We start from the raw sequence: 17,424 nt of genomic DNA, 5'->3' as shown, positions 1-17,424 counted from the left end.
CCTTTTAGTCTAATGACTGTACAGTAACCTTACTATTACTGGTTTGTATCGACAACTTTACTCTTTTTTATCACTTTCACTTGGTTTAGCGTTCATGATTACAGTAATTTTATGTTAAAGCGATCACACAGGCATTCAATGTAAAATAATTTTGATTTCTATTACTTTTATTCTAGACGTCAAAGTCTATGCTGCAACACGAAAAATTATTGTATTTATCTGTACTAACTTACAAAAACATATTTACTGTAATAATAGTAGTGTCTGTCCGTCCATATGTCCGAAGCCAGGGTTAAAGGTTAGGATAAACGATTGATTTCAACTTGACACTAACTCGTGACATTCAGCTAGGTAGACCGACACTCTAACACTTGCACTAATCGACTAATAGGGAGCCAGTATAGACAGAGATAACCCTACATGTCTATGCATCTGTGATTGGTTGAAATAGTTCATTTTAAACAACGCCATCTTGATTTCATCTTATTAATTTCCAGCGCATGTTGGTCACATTGCTTATGAACGCAACCCTGCTTACTCGCTCCACACAAACCACTAGCAATTTACCTATGGACAAGGATATTCTCACCTTTACTAGGTAGATCAAGACCATTAGTATATATTGAAACTGCTTATGAAAGCTTTCAGATAATTCTTTATGTAGTTAAATATGTTGAAACAGTTGTTTTCTTTGATTTGGTTCATGTCTGGAACCTAAACAGTTTCTATTGTTAATGTGTAACACTTTACCTCGAGTGAAATGTTTAGCTATGGGTAGCTGCATAGCTTAGCAGAGCTTTTAAGCCCAGCAGACGTCTATGCTATGCAGCAGCTATGCATTTCATCAACGTGGGTAGCCAGGCCTTTATAATGACACTAGAATTATTGCAATACTATTCCTTAAAGATGTGGTTGCGTCAAATTTAAGTTGATCTTAAAAAAAAGCATTTTGTTTCTCTATCAGTTGATATGCTGTTTGTTGTGATACGCGATCGCATTGCCAAGATATTTGAAGATTGAAACCGAAAAAATCTGATCGCCGTAAAAACGCTCAGGCCACAAAAACGTGCCCAGACTTGCCCAAAATGATGTCACGCGTTAGGCAACCTGTCTCGATCTCTCGTATTCACATCGGCTATTTGCGATAAAAGTCTAGTCTTACGTCTCTTTTGGCATATATCTTATTTTGTATTTGCTCATGCTGGCTAGAATAAAATTTTAAATCCTGCTACAGATGCATTATTATGAATGTTTCAAAGGCCTCAAATAATGAAAATTGAAAATTTGTTCTACTCACTTTCTCCAAATGTTGTGTAAACATTTGGGTACCGACTACCAATTCTACCGGTCTACGGTAATTCTGTCAAGTCAACTATGTAAAACGCGGTCTTTGTATCAGCTCAGTTCTGCAGCTACCCATACTGACGATATACAGCCTCCCATAAGTCCCGCCCACATTATGTCGCCTATTCTTGGGGCGGGCTGTATATCATTAGTATAGTAGTTTCTACTAGTTTCTTACTAGTAGTATTCTTATCGAATACTACCGAAGTGAAATAAGCAAGCCACGTCTTTGAAAAAAATATAGACAGGGATAGAGTTTTAAGAATGAGAAGTCTGCTGCAAACTGGATTTGAACTCACATTCTCCAGTTTTGCGGACATCCATATACCATATCCAATTCACTACAATATTCTGCAAATCATGTTTTGCATTATCTTCAACAATATTATTTTATTATATAATTTTTACAAGCAAAAATATTTTCATCTCGGCATAAAGCTTTTATTAAAAATATTCATCAAGTCGTGGCCACTCACATAGTATTAGCTGATACAATAAGACAAATTCATCTACTGCAACAAACTCAAACAAAACATCATGGCTTATGCAGCACGCATTCAAGTCTCTCTTTTCCCTTTATGGCAGTTTCCACACTGACAAAGCTTTTTCGGCTGGTGGGACGACATAAACATCCTGTAATCAGTAAAACAAATGCAATAAATATATGTCATTCATATTAAAGATATGTCATTCATTACATATCTATATATGTCATTCTAAAGCGTATCTATTGACAGCTTCCAAATTGGGAGTTAAATAGATTGCGAGTGTAATTTTAAAAACGAATAAACATTTAATAAAGGCACAAGTATGCCAAGCCAACGATTCGAAGCTTTGGTTCTGGAAATTAAAGATTTGCAATGATCAATCGATTTTACCCACTTCCTACGAGTGAAAATAATTTGTAATCATGACTCTAATTTACCAAAGAAAATTCGAAAAAAAATATAGCTAGGTAAAACGGCAAATAAGCTATGAAACGATGATTGGAGATAGCAAAGAATTATCATTTTATTAATTAGTATATGTATTTATGACTATAAAAATATTACATTTACTTAAGTATAGAAGACTCTAAGTTAATTTACCTCCATTCTGTCTTCCTCTGCAGTAAAACGCAGCTGATGCCTGTCAGCTTTGACCATAGGCTGTCTACTCCAATCTTTTACTAAAAGTTGCTCAGATAACTCTGAGTCGCAGTCGCTCGAACTTGAAGCCATTTTAAAACTATGTATAACTTAGTAATTGTTGAAACGCGTTGAATCAGTAACGATGAGAATGAATTCTCTAATGATGAGAATCTTCGAGATCTCAGACAACGCGTTTTACGAGTGATAACATTTATTACGGCCTATATAAAGATTTCGCGCTCATGATTGGCTAACGAAGCGACCTCATATTTATCGCTCGTGGTTTCGTTTCAGATACCTTGCTTGTGACGTCACGAAAGAAGCACCCGCTGGAACGTGAGCTTTTTAAAAGAGGGCCTCATTCAAACGCCATATATCTCTGGACAGGGTTGGTCTACAAAGACAAAAATGGCATCAAATTGTAGCTGATGTTTTAGCCTTTTATGGGTCTTAGTTTCATTAAATTGAATTTTTGACGCAACCACATCTTTAAGCTCTCCTAGAAAGCTTTGTATACAATCATTTTATTAGGACAACAATAGCATGAGCGATCTTCCACTTTCATGTATTTCCCATGATGTCTGATGTCAAGCAAGGTCAAAGTTAAAATAGCAATTAAAATAGCAATAGCTTTAGGTGAAAGGGCTGGCTGACCTGGCTACTGGCCGTTAGAACGATATGATGCTCTTTGGTCGCCTTAGTAACCTGACTGTTTGAAAAGCGTTCATTTACCAACATGCAGTGTGTGCATAGCTGAACATAAATCATGTTCTAGCTGTAAAATCCAGTTATACTCTTTTCATAGGCTAAAGACTACCAGACCTTGATCTGTGGTTCCAAATATTGAGTGGGTCGGTCTACTAACTGAGGTAGTCGTCTCAATGATTTGGTTGAACTTCGATGAAATATATGTAGTTTTTTTTTCAAGTGGTTGCATTCCATTCTGATATAGTTTCACATTAATCAATTGGTAGATCTCTGATTTGTAACGAGACAAGCGTTTGAAGTCCGCATACAAGAAGGGTCTTACCTTCTCATGTAGAAGTGGAAGAGATTTCTAGTGCATTTTCTATACCAGTAGTTTGGACGTCTCTCAATTCAGACATAGCTTCATACTAAAGAGTGTATCCATGTATCAGTGTATCCGTGCCAGTTTAATTGCTCATTAATAGCTTTGTGAGGATAAATATTATGAAGATTTTGCTGTGTCAGGCATCGATTGCTGTTTCTCTTGTAACCATGTTGAGCTGAAGCTTCAAGGAAAAACGTTAGAAGTTGTTGGCAACCAATTTTAAGATGACTTCACTTTTTGTATACAACCTATCATAGACCAGAACTCTGGGATAGCGCTGACAGTCAATTGTAACCTATCATAGGTCAAGGCTGCGGGATAGCGGTGACAGTTATTTGTAGCATATCTTAGACCAGAACTCAGAGATAATGGTGAAAGACAAATTGCTGCGAATTATATCTTACTCATTCAGGATTGGTAAAACGCTTTGTAAAAAAGCTTGATTTCTTTGAAAACTATTTTAATCGAAATTATTCCCTTCATGGTAGAATAATTGTTGATTGATTTTAGTGAAAATTTTGAAAATATTCCTTTTATTGCCTAATAGACACTCGCAGCTGTAGTGATCTCAGCAGCCCATATCCACACAAAGAGGCAGTCTAATAGTTTATTGTAGCCAACCTTATTGTCTTCCATGTGCAAGTTGTAAGCTCCATTTTCGTGTGTTTTTGGGGTCAGTGTTTTTCTATTCCAATTAAACACCATGAGAATTCGAGGGGAAAGTTTTTAAATGCTGCGGTATAGATCATAGCTTTGATAGTTTTGTGTTTTAACTTTCATTGATGCAGATATATAAAAATATATAACAGTCAGTCGCTGTCTATACCAACCAAACTCATGCCCGGCGTAATGAGGCACACCGTGAAGATGTGGCTTTTGGCAAACCGGTTGTCTGACTACTATGTATGTTGCTGTCTCAACAAGCCAATGATGTACTTTAAAGGCTTTGAAATACTGCTGATGTGTGTTACCCTACACTAGAACAATAATCAGCATTATTAGATTTCGGGCCTTCTGACATTTTTTGACCTTTTGACATTTCTTGGCTTTCTGACATTTCTTGGCCTTCTGACATTTCTTGGCCTTCTGACATTTCTGTCTGCAAATTGATTGACAGCCACTCGTTCATTCGCTCAGTAACATGGTTCATTTCAGCGTGTGACGTCTGTCTCCCCATTATGCCGAGATTTTGAAAAATGATGATTTTGTATCTATAGATATTGATGCATCAATGTATTAAACAGTTGGAAAAGCAAGTACGTATCTGTGGAAGTATGTATGTATGTATGTATGTAAGAAGCTTTAGACAATATGGGAAAGGTTCAGTGAGCACATATACCATGGTTCAAATTAGCATTTCGAAAAGCACCCAAACCGAAATGAATTAGCAAGCTTGTCAACGTTTGTACTTTCATTAGATATGTTTGAAACCCACCATTTCTTTCATCCGATGAATAGCATCAGTATTTTCAACAATATGTAACTGAGATGTGAAAGGTTCTTTGCTAGTTGACCGGTGGTCAGAACTTCATTTGGAAGATAACAACATTAGTAACACTGATAGCTCTGCTAACCAACTAAGGGTTAATAATAAAAGTGTGATATTGATACACAGATATTTAGAAGTGAAACATGGTTGAGTCTTCTGCTAACTCGCCATTGATTCATGACTGTGATTGTATGGATCTTCCAGGGCAAGATAGAAGATCAATTTAGACTTTCTACCTTCATCATCCACTACGTACTCGTGCTTCTACAACTGGCTCTCACTTTTGTGCCCAACCCTCGTATAGTAGCTACTGAGGTTAGTATACTACATTGTATAGTAGTTACTGTTGTTAGTATACTACATTGTATAGTAGTGACTGTTGTTAGTATACTGCATTGTCTAGTAGCTACTGAGGTTAGTATATTACATTGTATAGTAGTTACTGTTGTTAGTATACTACATTGTATAGTAGTTACTGTTGTTAGTATACTACATTGTATAGTAGCTACTGTTGTTAGTATACTACATTGTATAGTAGTTACTGTTGTTAGTATACTACATTGTATAGTAGTTACTGTTGTTAGTATACTACATTGTATAGTTGTTACTGTTGTTAGTATACTACATTGTATAGTAGTTACTGTTGTTAGTATACTAAATTGTATAGGGGTTACTGTTGTTAGTGGTTACACTTTTATAGTGGTTACACTTTTAGATTTGGTTTCAGCAGTCCTTTTCAACTTTCCTTCTGAAAGGATATATTGTAGAGGAGACTTTTATAACAAGGGAAAGTGCATTTGAAGATAATAGTGCCCCCAGATGCAAATACTTAAATGTCTTCAAAATCATGCGATGACCAGTCAACACAGGAGTCTGTGTCAGCGTAGACTAAATTAGTTCAGAACATTCGCCATAAGGTATACATTATACCTCCATAAGGTATAACGTATACCTTTATAAGGTATACATTATACCTTTATAAGGTGTACGTTATTCCTTATAAAGGTATAACGTATACCTTATTTCGCCATCCTTTTATACGCCATACCTTTATATGCCATACCTTCATACGCCATACCTTTATACGCCATACCTTTATTTTTGCATATCTATGTTAGAATCCTGCAGGTTTTGCCTTCTTGGACAGGTTGTAAGATAATACTTGTATGGTATCCTTGTCTGGTTGTTAGCAGAATAGGATGAAAGTGTTGGTTACAATACACGTTTGTATCTGCACAGAATTATGCCTGGCAATCTTGTACTTGCAGAACGCTAGTCCGGAGTTGAAGGCTTGCTGTGCATCCAGGTTGACATTTTGGTGGTTCAATGAGTGAGTTTTCATTTTACCCATCATTGACAATGAATAGTTAGTATGTTGACAGTGCATAATTACTATATTGACAGTTAATTGTTAGTGTATTGCTAGTTAATTGCTAGTGTATTGGCAGTTAATTTTTAGTGTATTGACAGTTAATTGTTAGTATATTGACAGTTAATTGTTAGTGTATTGCCAGTTAATTGTTAGTGTCTTGACAGTTAATTGTTAGTGTATTGATAGTTAATTGTTAGTGTATTGCCAGTTAATTGTTAGTGTCTTGACAGTTAATTGTTAGTGTGTTGCCAGTTAATTGTTAGTATATTGACAGTTAATTGTTAGTGTATTGCCAGTTAATTGCTAGTGTATTGGCAGTTAATTTTTAGTGTATTGACAGTTAATTGTTAGTATATTGACAGTTAATTGTTAGTGTATTGTTAGTGTCTTGACAGTTAATTGTTAGTGTATTGATAGTTAATTGTTAGTGTATTGACAGTTAATTGTTAGTGTATTGCCAGTTAATTGTTAGTGTCTTGACAGTTAATTGTTAGTGTGTTGCCAGTTAATTGTTAGTATATTGACAGTTAATTGTTAGTGTATTGCCAGTTAATTGCTAGTGTATTGGCAGTTAATTTTTAGTGTATTGACAGTTAATTGTTAGTATATTGACAGTTAATTGTTAGTGTATTGACAGTTAATTGTTAGTGTCTTGACAGTTAATTGTTAGTGTATTGATAGTTAATTGTTAGTGTATTGACAGTTAATTGTTAGTGTATTGCCAGTTAATTGTTAGTGTCTTGACAGTTAATTGTTAGTGTGTTGCCAGTTAATTGTTAGTGTTTTGACAGTTAATTGTTAGTGTATTGCCAGTTAATTGTTAGTGTATTGGCAGTTAATTGTTAGTGTATTGACAGTTAATTGTTAGTGTATTGACAGTTAATTGTTAGTGTATTGACAGTTAATTGTTAGTGTTTTGATTAGTGCATTCTCAAAAATTGAACCCTTTTGAAAATGTCACTCTTTTATTGCAAGGCTGAGATGAAAACTTTTGCCCTGCTCTCATGACAGCTTTTGTTCTAGTGACTTACTGAAGTACTGCATAACAGATAATTTACTGTTCCTCAATAGCTAAACGGCGTATAGCAACAACCTAACACATTTGTGTATGATAAATAACACTAGTTCACCACAGCAGAAGTTAGCGTTGAAAAACACATCCACTCTCATAATGGTTTATTAACATGGCTTTATCGTCTAAGATATTACTTAACGCTAATAGCTACTACAGAACATATTTAAAATGCTTTTAAAGTCACTTTAATACGGTATAAACACCAACGGCTTTGCTACTGCAAGTATTCACGTCTTGTTTTATTTTTTATCTAGAAGTATAATAAACTGGAGACTGCGTTTAGAAAATGTCAACTGCTTATAATAGCAAGATTCAAACCATTCACTCCAAACTGCTTCTTTCTTTCTTGGAAATAATGATTTATATAAAGATCCAAATGGCTGACATATGTTTGAAGACTGGTGAGCGGATGATTTCTAGATGAGTGTCCTACCTTAAATGAATGATTACAGACATCCCAAACTTCATGAGCCTCATTCGATCAAGTTCTTAGTCTAAAAAAGCCGCTCCTAATTTGAATTGCTGCAGTCTATAGTGCAACATGTATAATGTCTGGTTTTATTTGGCCAAATAATAGTGGAAATTCAATCGCATCAAAAACTTAGAAAGCAATAACTTTTTAATGACAGCTTTGTAGTAATCTAGTTGTCACTATAAAGTGTATCAACACCCAAGGAGTGTACCCTATTAAGGGTATTAAGGATCTATGAGTGCATTTTACAAAGGAAATTAGTTCATTGCCGAGATCAGCTTCATATGTTAAAACCTTCCTATGTTGCAGCAAGTATTCCTATGAACTTTCAAGAGATAGTTTCAGAATATAGTTTTGAATATTCACTCAGATTTTATTTCGTAAATTAAAACAATTTTATGTTGAACTTATATAAGTGGAGGTGTAATAAGAAGGTCATCAATGAAAGTAGTCTGTCATTTGCGTGTGATAATAGATGAGTCATCCCTTCTTCAACCAATCCTTCTTTAGTATGTGAATCGTTGCAGTCTTATAATCCGGGGCTACAAGAAGCCTTTACAGCAGGCTGACCTTTTTGAGTTGAATCCTACTGACCGCGCTGGCGCCTGGGTTCCTACTTTTGAGAAACATTGGAGGAAGTCAGTCCAACGAATTGCCAGGTGAGTGTGTGTAGAAAGGCTTTGTTTTTTTGTAACTGTCAGGGATGCTTACATAAGCAAGATTCTTAGTGGGGGCTCGGCATAAAATTGTTTATGTTGATGTCTTTAAAGAGTAGTTAACTGCGGCTAGGCAATGTCTTTAAGTATTCATTAACTTGAGACCAGATCTTCAGCTACTGGCCAAGTTTATACTTTCTCATTTATGCTTTGTACATGTATTTCAGCATATAAATAGGCTGCATTCACAAGAATAATTCTCAAGGTCAGCTCCTTCTACCTTTAATCTTCCACGCCACTAATCACTTGTATTCACGCTTGTCGTCTGTAGGAGTTGTCTGCTGACGCTTTTAGGGCATTTTCATTAAATTCGCTGTTGTTCATTACGATCGATGACTCCCCATTTTAATTGACAAGCCAGTCAGATATGAACTGCTGTGATGATTGTGATTATGGGAACATAATTAGCTTAAAGTAAACACTATTTGTTATCAATTCATAGTGTAAGTATTTATTAGATGGATTATGGCAATATGCACATCAATGGGAAGCTCTTCTACATTTATAAATATTATTAAATATCATTTTAATACTGATTCCTGCTTTTTTAGCCTGGTTTTGGTGTAATATAACTGTACCTCCACATTATGACAAAAAATCAATAAAAACTGAGTATACATTCGTCAAGAAAATTGACCATATTTAAAATGCAAGTAAATATTTGAGAGCATATCGGTGGCCTTCGGAGCATTAGTAGCATCTTAATATTTAGTTGGCCACCTCTTATTGTCAATCACAGGGTGGGATAAAATGGGTGCTCATTAAATAGATTATATTTCTTGACAATATTTTTGGTGGCAGACAAGAGTGTCTACAAAACTTACTTCTCAAATATGTACAGTATGTATCAACTGAGATAGTATATAAAGTGAGATTATACCATAAATCACAAAGAACACAAAAAAAACTAGGTGGTGCCGTAATTACAATCAGCACGAGTTTGTGAGTGAGATACCCGTGTGCAAAGGGAAATATGATGTTTTGTTAAATCTTTTAGGATAGGATATTCTTCAGGTAGAATGGCTGATTGCGGATTCTTATTGGCCTGTTAGGTTTCTTACCTGAGTAGTAGGACATAGAGGTCCTAACAATTGCACAAATTATGCGCAGTATTCCTACGGCAATCCATTTATGAAAATCAGTAACTACATTGCGTATAGAAAGTTGTTACACGAATGAAGTTGAATACATTGCAAGCTTTCACTCGTGCTATACTTTTGATATACTTGCACATTTGTTATAATATTCTACAGTGGTATTCTCTTTGGGGTCAGCAATACTCTAATAACTCACTCGTTTTTGGGAAGCATTAGTATAGTCAATTCTTTTAAGCAATCAGTTCATATGCCCTCGAGGTCATTTATAGAAATTTTCTACATTTGAATCTGAAGCTCCAATGTAAATAATCATGAAACTTGCTTTTGAAGTTTCTTGTTTAAGATAATCAACTGAAAGATTTCAGTCAGCAGTTCACTCCTCTGTCTCTGTTTAAAGGTTGACTTGCAACAAAATTCACATTACATTTATTTGGTATCATAAGATTCGCCATGTCTTACTCTGTTGTGTTGTAGGTGCAAAATATATGGGAATGTGATTACAAGCTCTTAAAAGCTAAAAAACGAACAGTTAATCGCAGCCACACGAGACCGCCGTAGTTTGGATTCGCTTTCCAAAACGGCTCAAATGGGACGTAGTTGTTATAGGATGGTTTCTGTTTACACTTTCATGCAACCTCATTCGTCGAAATATTTTCACAAATATACTTCACGCATTCAATAAAACTATGTCTATTGTTCTTACGCGTCTGTTTTATCGTCATTGTAATGCTGTCACTTTTAGCACTGATATCTTATAACTTACCGTAAAAATCGTTAAACTTTTTAACCTTAGCTCGAAGGAGTACATATCATTGTCTGATAATCATGACGAGCCTGTTGGTCACGTGTGATCATCGAAAAGTGCTGCAAAAATTATTTGCGAAGTATTGGGTCACGTGATCAGATTACGACTTGACGATTAGATCAAGCCGAAACAAAACTGTAAAGTAGCGAGCATCTATATTTGATACGGGGTCTTCGGTAAAACCCGAAGTGTTTGTCATAAACTAGTGCTACGATAAGTTTTATATTGAGCTTTTTATTGGCCTTTCAATTCACGTGAGAACATCACATGGCAAGACGATAACCAAACTGTAATGAATACGTCAGATTCCAATCTATGGCGGCTTTTCGTTTTTGAGCTTTTAAGAGCTTGTAATAATCACCTTTCCACATATTTGGCACTTACAACACAACAGAGTAAGACATGGTGAATCTTTTAATACCAAATAACTGCAATGTGAAATTTGTTGCTAGTCAACCTTTAAGGTTCAGCACCTTCTGAGACATTCCTTCCCATATTGCTCTGAAGTGATTAGTCTGGTTGTTGCAAATTGACAACTTTTAGTATTGATAACTCTATTGGTATTGGATAACTTTATTGGTATTAGATAACTCTATTGGTATTGGATAACTCTTTTGATATCAGATAACTCTATTGATATTGGATAACTTTATTGGTATTGGACAACTCTATTGGTATTAGATAACTCTATTGGTATTAGATAACTCTATTGGTATTAGATAACTATATTGGTATTGGATAACTTTATTGATATTGGATAACTCTATTGGTATTGAATAACTCTATTGGTATTAGATAACTCTATTGGATAACCCTATTTGTATGGTCAATGCTCTGCAATTCTTATTAGGGCTTATAACTTAGGCCTACCTTGTTGTTGCCAGGTTGAAGCTGTTGTCTTCTAGACAACTTTCCAGTTACATATACATTTTTGGTGGGAAATTAGTACTTCTCCATCAAGCTATATTTATTAGCCTAAGTGTGTATAGTAATTTGTGACATATAGCTTCAGAGATTTATGAGATACCACTATGATAGCTCAAACTGAAAGCCGAAATGTAACTCTTCCCCTTCTCTTTTTTCCCCTTCTCACTTCTTTTTTGGAGAAGGGGAAAAGAGAGAATGGGGATAGAAGAGGGTTGTCAAATAAAGCCCTGATGGCTCATGATTTGTGTGCAACAATTCATAGCTTTTATAGTTTTAATCTATGGTGGTTATCAGATATTATCACAGAATTGCTTTAGTTTACTGGATTATGTATCCAAGAAGGTTTTTATGTGAAAATAAATGTGATTTTGTCACCTTCTCCTCATTAGCTCCATTGTTAACAACAGTGCAGTCAAGCATGAGGTACAATACAATGACGTTGCGTCATGCTATTTAAAGATGTGGTTGCGTCAAATTTGAGTTGATCTTAGAAGAAAGCATTTTTTTTTCTCTATCAGTTGATATGTTGTTTGTTGTGTTAGGCAATCTCATTGCCAAGATATTAGAAGATTAAAATCGAAAAAATCTGATCGTCGTAAAAACGCTCAGGCCAAAAGAACATGCCCAGACTTGCCCAAAATGATGTCACGCGGTATTTATCTTTCAATATATCTCGTATTCACATCGGCTATTTGCGATAAAAGTCTAGTCTTACGCGGCTCTATTGGTATATATCTTATTTTGTATTTGCTCATGTTGGCTAGAATAAAATTTTGAATCCAGCTACAGATGCATTATAATGAATATTTTAAAGGCCTCAAATAACAAAAATTGAAAATTTGTTCTACTCACTTTCTCCAAATGTTGTGTAAACATTTGTGTACCGACTACCAATTCTACCGGTCTACGGTAATTCTGTCAAGCTAACTATGTAGAACAAGGTCTTTGTATCAGCACGGTTCCGCAGCTACCCATACTAACGATATACAGCCTCCCATAAGTCCCGCCCACATTATGTCCATTGCCTATCCTTGGGGCGGGGCTGTATATCATTGCCTACACCGTCTACTAGTTTCTTACTAGTAGTATTCTTACCGAACACTACCGAAGTAAAATAAGCAAGCCGCGTCTTTAAAAAGAATATAGACAGGGATAGAGTTTTAAGGATGAGAAGTCTGCTGCAAACTGGATTTGAACTCACAGTCTCCAGTTCTGCGGACATCCATATACCATATCCAATTCATTACAATATTCTGCAAATCATGTTTTGCATTATCTTCAACAATATTATTTTATTATATAATTTTTACAAGCAAAAATATTTTCATCTCGGCATAAAGCTTTTATTAAAAATATTCATCAAGTCGTGGCCACTCACATAGTTTTAGCTGATACAATAAGACAAATTCATCTACTGCAACAAACTCAAACAAAACATCATGGTTTATGCAGCACACATTCAAGTCTCTCTTTCCCCTTTATGGCAGTTTCCACACTGACAAAGCTTCTTCGGCTGGTGAGACGACATAAACATCCTGTAATCAGTAAAACAAATGCAATAAATATATGCCATTCATAGATATGTCATTCTAAAGCGTATCTACTGAAAGCTTTCAAATTGGGAGTTTGATAGATTGCGAGTGTAATTTTAAAAACAAATAAATGTTTAACGAAGGCACAAGTGCGCCAAGCCAACGATTCGAAGCTTTGGTTTTGGAAATTAAAGATTTGCATTGATCAATCGATTTTCTTTACTTTCTATGAGTGAAAAGTGAACATCTAATGTCAAATCATAAATCTAATTTGCTAGATAAAACTGCCACAGAAAATTTGAAGCAAATGTAGTTAGGTGAACCGATAAAACAATATAAAACGATGATTAGTGATAGCAAAAGTTATAATTTTATTAATTAGTACATGTATTAATGAGTACTAAAATATTACCTTTAGTATATTCATCCATCTAAGCCATTGTATAGCTAGATGCTAAAGATTAAAAAGAAGCCGTCATGAACTCACTGTACATACGTATCTCGCGCGCGCAGGAAATTACATTTTAGCCTCAAACAGGGAAATATAATCTGAATGTAAACTCAACAGGAAACTCTATAGGAGACTCAAAGTAAAAGATAAATTTACAGTACCTCCATTCTCCGATCTTCCTCCATAGAACTTAACTACCTGATGCCAAGAAAACCTGATGCGAGTCACCGTCGCAGCAATTTTTACAATTATGTTGTTCGCCAATAAAACGTGTCGATCGAGTAATTCATTAAAGTAACGATGTTAATTAATTTAGTAAATATCGATGTCCATGCGATTTAATAATAGAGTAAAATCCCTAAAATTGAGATCACAGACAACGCGTTTTACGAGTGATAACATTTATTACGGCCTATATAAAAATTTCGTGCTGATGATTGGCTAAGGAAGCGACCTCGTATTTATCGCTCGTGGTTTCTTTTCAGATATATTGCTTGTGACGTCACGAAAGAAGCACCCGCTGGAACGTGAGCTTTTTAAAAGAGGGCCTCATTCAAACGCATATATCTCTGGACAGGGTTGGTCCACAAAGACAAAAATGGCATCAAATCGTAGCTGATGTTTTAGCCTTTTATGGGTCTTAATTTCATTAAATCGAATTTTTTGACGCAACCACATCTTTAAGTCTGACAAGGCAACCGATGGGAATAGCTATTATTGGCCAATCTAGGTTTATATATCTATGGTGAAAGTATCATATTGTGTGAGGTGTTTGCTTTTGTATTCTAATTATGTTTGGCTAATTTCTTCCTATTTCATTTCTTTTTTAAGCTGAAAAAAAGGCAGAAGTATTAAAAAAATTGTGAGCATTCCTCTAGCAAATGTCACATAGTTAAACCAAAACCTACAATACACCAATACTCCTACCACATAGGGCAAGCTTACGCAAGGCCTCTGCTGCGAGTAAGGCCGGTAGATCACCTTCTAAGGAGTTGGACGAACTTAGCGCTAATGGGAGAAAAAGAATGGATACTGTGAGTAGTTGAAATACATAAGCTTTACTTTTCAACCTCTCTTTTGCACCACACACGGTGTACCATAGACATGGAGATGTTTGGTGTTGTTACAGGGTGAGTCAGCGCTTGAGGCTGAGAATTTGCTGCCGAATAAGTCAGCAACAGGAAAACACCCTTCCATGAGTCTCTGCTTGGCTAAAGTGTTCCTCCCGTCGATATTGATCTGCGCTGCCTTCAAATTCGTGCATGACATCCTGCTGTTTGCACAGCCAACTCTTCTCAAGTGAGTTCTAGATAATTCTCAAGTGAGTTGTGGTGGCTGTGTTCTAGATTCTCAAGTGAGTTATGGTGGCTGTGTTCTAGATAGTTCTCAAGTGAGTTATGGTGGCTGTGTTCTAGAATCTCAAGTGAGTTTTGGTGGCTGTGTTCTAGATGGTTCTCAAGTGAGTTATGGTGGCCGTGTTCTAGAATCTAGATGATTTTCAAGTGAGTTATGGTGGCTGTGTTCTAGATGATTCTCAAGTGAGTTATGATGGCTGTGTTCTAGATGATTCTCAAGTGAGTTATGGTGGCTGTGTTCTAGTTGGTTCTCAAGTAAGTTATGGTGGCTGTGTGTTTAGACGATTCTCAAGTGAGTTATGGTGGCTGTGTTCTAGATGATTCTCAAGTGAGTTATGGTGGCTGTGTTCTAGTTGGTCCTCAAGTAAGTTATGGTGGCTGTGTTCTAGATGATTTTTAAGTAAGTTATGGTGGCTGTGTTCTAGATGATTCTCAAGTGAGTTATGGTGCCTGTGTTCTAGATGATTCTCAAGTGAGTTATGGTGGCTGTGTTCTAGTTGGTTCTCAAGTAAGTTATGGTGGCTGTGTTCTAGTTGGTTCTCAAGTTTGTTGTGTTGATGAGGATCAAAGGGAAGTTGGTATGAGCGGTCATTTCTGTTGTCCAGTGTAGGTAGTAGGACCTTTCTTGGTTGTTAAAGGTTGACTTGCAACAAAATTCACATTACAGTTATTTGGTATCAAAAGACTCACCATGTCTTGCTCTGTTGTGTATTAGGTGCCAAATCTGTGGAAATGTGATTACAAGCTCTTAAAAGCTCCAAAACGAAAAGCCGCCGTAGATTGGAATCTGTTTATTTCTCTGACGTAGTCATGACAGTTTGGTTATTGTCTTGTCGTGAGATGTTCTCACGTCAATTGAAAGGCCAATAAAACGCTCAATTTAAAACTTATCGTAGCACTAGTTTATGACAAACACTTCGGGTTTTACCGAAGACCCCGTATCAAATATAGATGCTTGCTACTTTACAGTTTTGTTTCGGCTTGATCTAATCGTCAAGTCGTAATCTGATCATGTGACCCAATACTTTGCAAATAATTTCTGCAGCACTTTTCGATTATCGCAGGTGACCAACGGGCTCGTCTTTATTATCAGACAATGATATGTACTCCTTCGAGGTAAGGTTAAAAAATTAAATGAATTTTTACGGTAAGTTATAAGATATCAGGGCTAAAAGTGACAGCATTACAATGACGATAAAACAGACGCGTAAGAACAATAGACATGGTTTTATTGAATGTGTGAAGTATATTTGTGAAAATATTTCGACGAATGAGGTTGCATGAAAGTTTAAACAGAAACCATCTCCCACAACTACGTCACATTTGAGCATCCAAAGAGAATCCAAACTACGGCGGTCTCGTGTGGCTGCGATTAACTGTTCATTTTTTAGCTTTTAAAAGCTTGTAATCACATTCCCACATATTTTGCACCTACAACGCAACAGAGTAAGACATGGTGAATCTTTTGATATCAAATAACTGTAATGTGAATTTTGTTGCAAGTCAACCTTTAAGAGGATTGCTCTTTGCAGGGTAGAGGGTCTACTGGGGAATCCTCAGGTCTTAATACACCAGATCGCAAGAGTTGTTATCCCTTGACTGAACCAAATTAAGCTTTTAAAAGCCAAGCTGTTTCATTGAAGTGTTTTTAGCTTCTTTTGTGTTTGCTTTTGACAACCATAAGCTTAGCTCTGGTTACCATGAGGTCATGAGGTTAACATGAGGTCATGAGGTTAACATGAGGTTAACATGAGGTTAACATGAGGCCATGAGGTTGTGCTTCAAGATTCCTGGGTAGCGTAAGTAGGTAATGCTGTGCTGCATCAGCTTGGAGTTTAACCTTCTCTAAAGAATTATTGCTGCGGGTCTCTATTTAAAAGTTTAAGATCGGTGTTAGCTATCTACTTGACACAAGTATCACCTATATAAATGTACCACCCTTTATGGCAGAGGTTCAACCGGCGTTGTTTTAGACTGATCATCCAGTTTGTGGAAGATAAGAGTCAGCCGGGCTGGAAAGGTTATGTCTATGGAAGCCTAATGTTTGTGGCTGCCATTACCCAGTCCTTCTTCCTTCACCAGTATTTCTACAAGGCAACAGTTATTGGCATGCGTCTGCGCTCTACCATATGCGCTTCAGTGTACAACAAGGTAATGAGTCACCGCTCACAATTTGTGCAGCATTTTGGATCGTAGTTTTGTCGCATTGTGTGTAGCTAACATGACAGGTCGTGAAAAGGACGCGTAATTATTCTGTTTTGTTTCTGTTGAGATGGTAAATATGTAGGCGGAATCCTTAGTCTCAGGCTTGTTTGCTATTGGCACATGGCAGTCTTAAAACAGTGTCTTCTAAACTTATCCAGAAGCTTGATATCTGTTTGCAGAGTTTTCATGGTATCTACATGTATAGTGCATTAGGAAGACAATAACTGCTTATCATTCATCTTATTATAAGCTTTCTGCTTAATTTATCTTGCTCCATTTGTATAAGTTCTCTTTGCTTTATGCTGGGTTATAACCCATAAATTGTATACTTCTTAATGAGTATGTCAATTTGGCAGCGATGCTGAGTTGAATATACTGAAGT

At 36.1% G+C, this 17,424-nt stretch overlaps 1 protein-coding gene across 1 annotated transcript in view; it reads left to right on the top strand.

The window, feature by feature from the left end:
- The window catches only part of LOC137391431 (multidrug resistance-associated protein 1-like), a 72,605-nt gene that overhangs the window by 18,257 nt on the left and 36,924 nt on the right, over positions 1-17,424 (top strand). The window contains exons 6-11 of the mRNA XM_068077904.1: positions 5,240-5,350; positions 6,304-6,365; positions 8,482-8,613; positions 14,417-14,516; positions 14,612-14,781; positions 16,811-16,988. Coding sequence (XP_067934005.1) covers positions 5,240-5,350; positions 6,304-6,365; positions 8,482-8,613; positions 14,417-14,516; positions 14,612-14,781; positions 16,811-16,988 — 753 coding nt within the window. The remainder of the gene's footprint in view (positions 1-5,239; positions 5,351-6,303; positions 6,366-8,481; positions 8,614-14,416; positions 14,517-14,611; positions 14,782-16,810; positions 16,989-17,424) is intronic.

The sequence above is a fragment of the Watersipora subatra genome, chromosome 3 (assembly GCF_963576615.1).
Source record: "Watersipora subatra chromosome 3, tzWatSuba1.1, whole genome shotgun sequence".
NCBI lineage: Eukaryota > Metazoa > Bryozoa > Gymnolaemata > Cheilostomatida > Watersiporidae > Watersipora > Watersipora subatra.
This window is presented reverse-complemented; position numbering and strand designations above follow the sequence as displayed.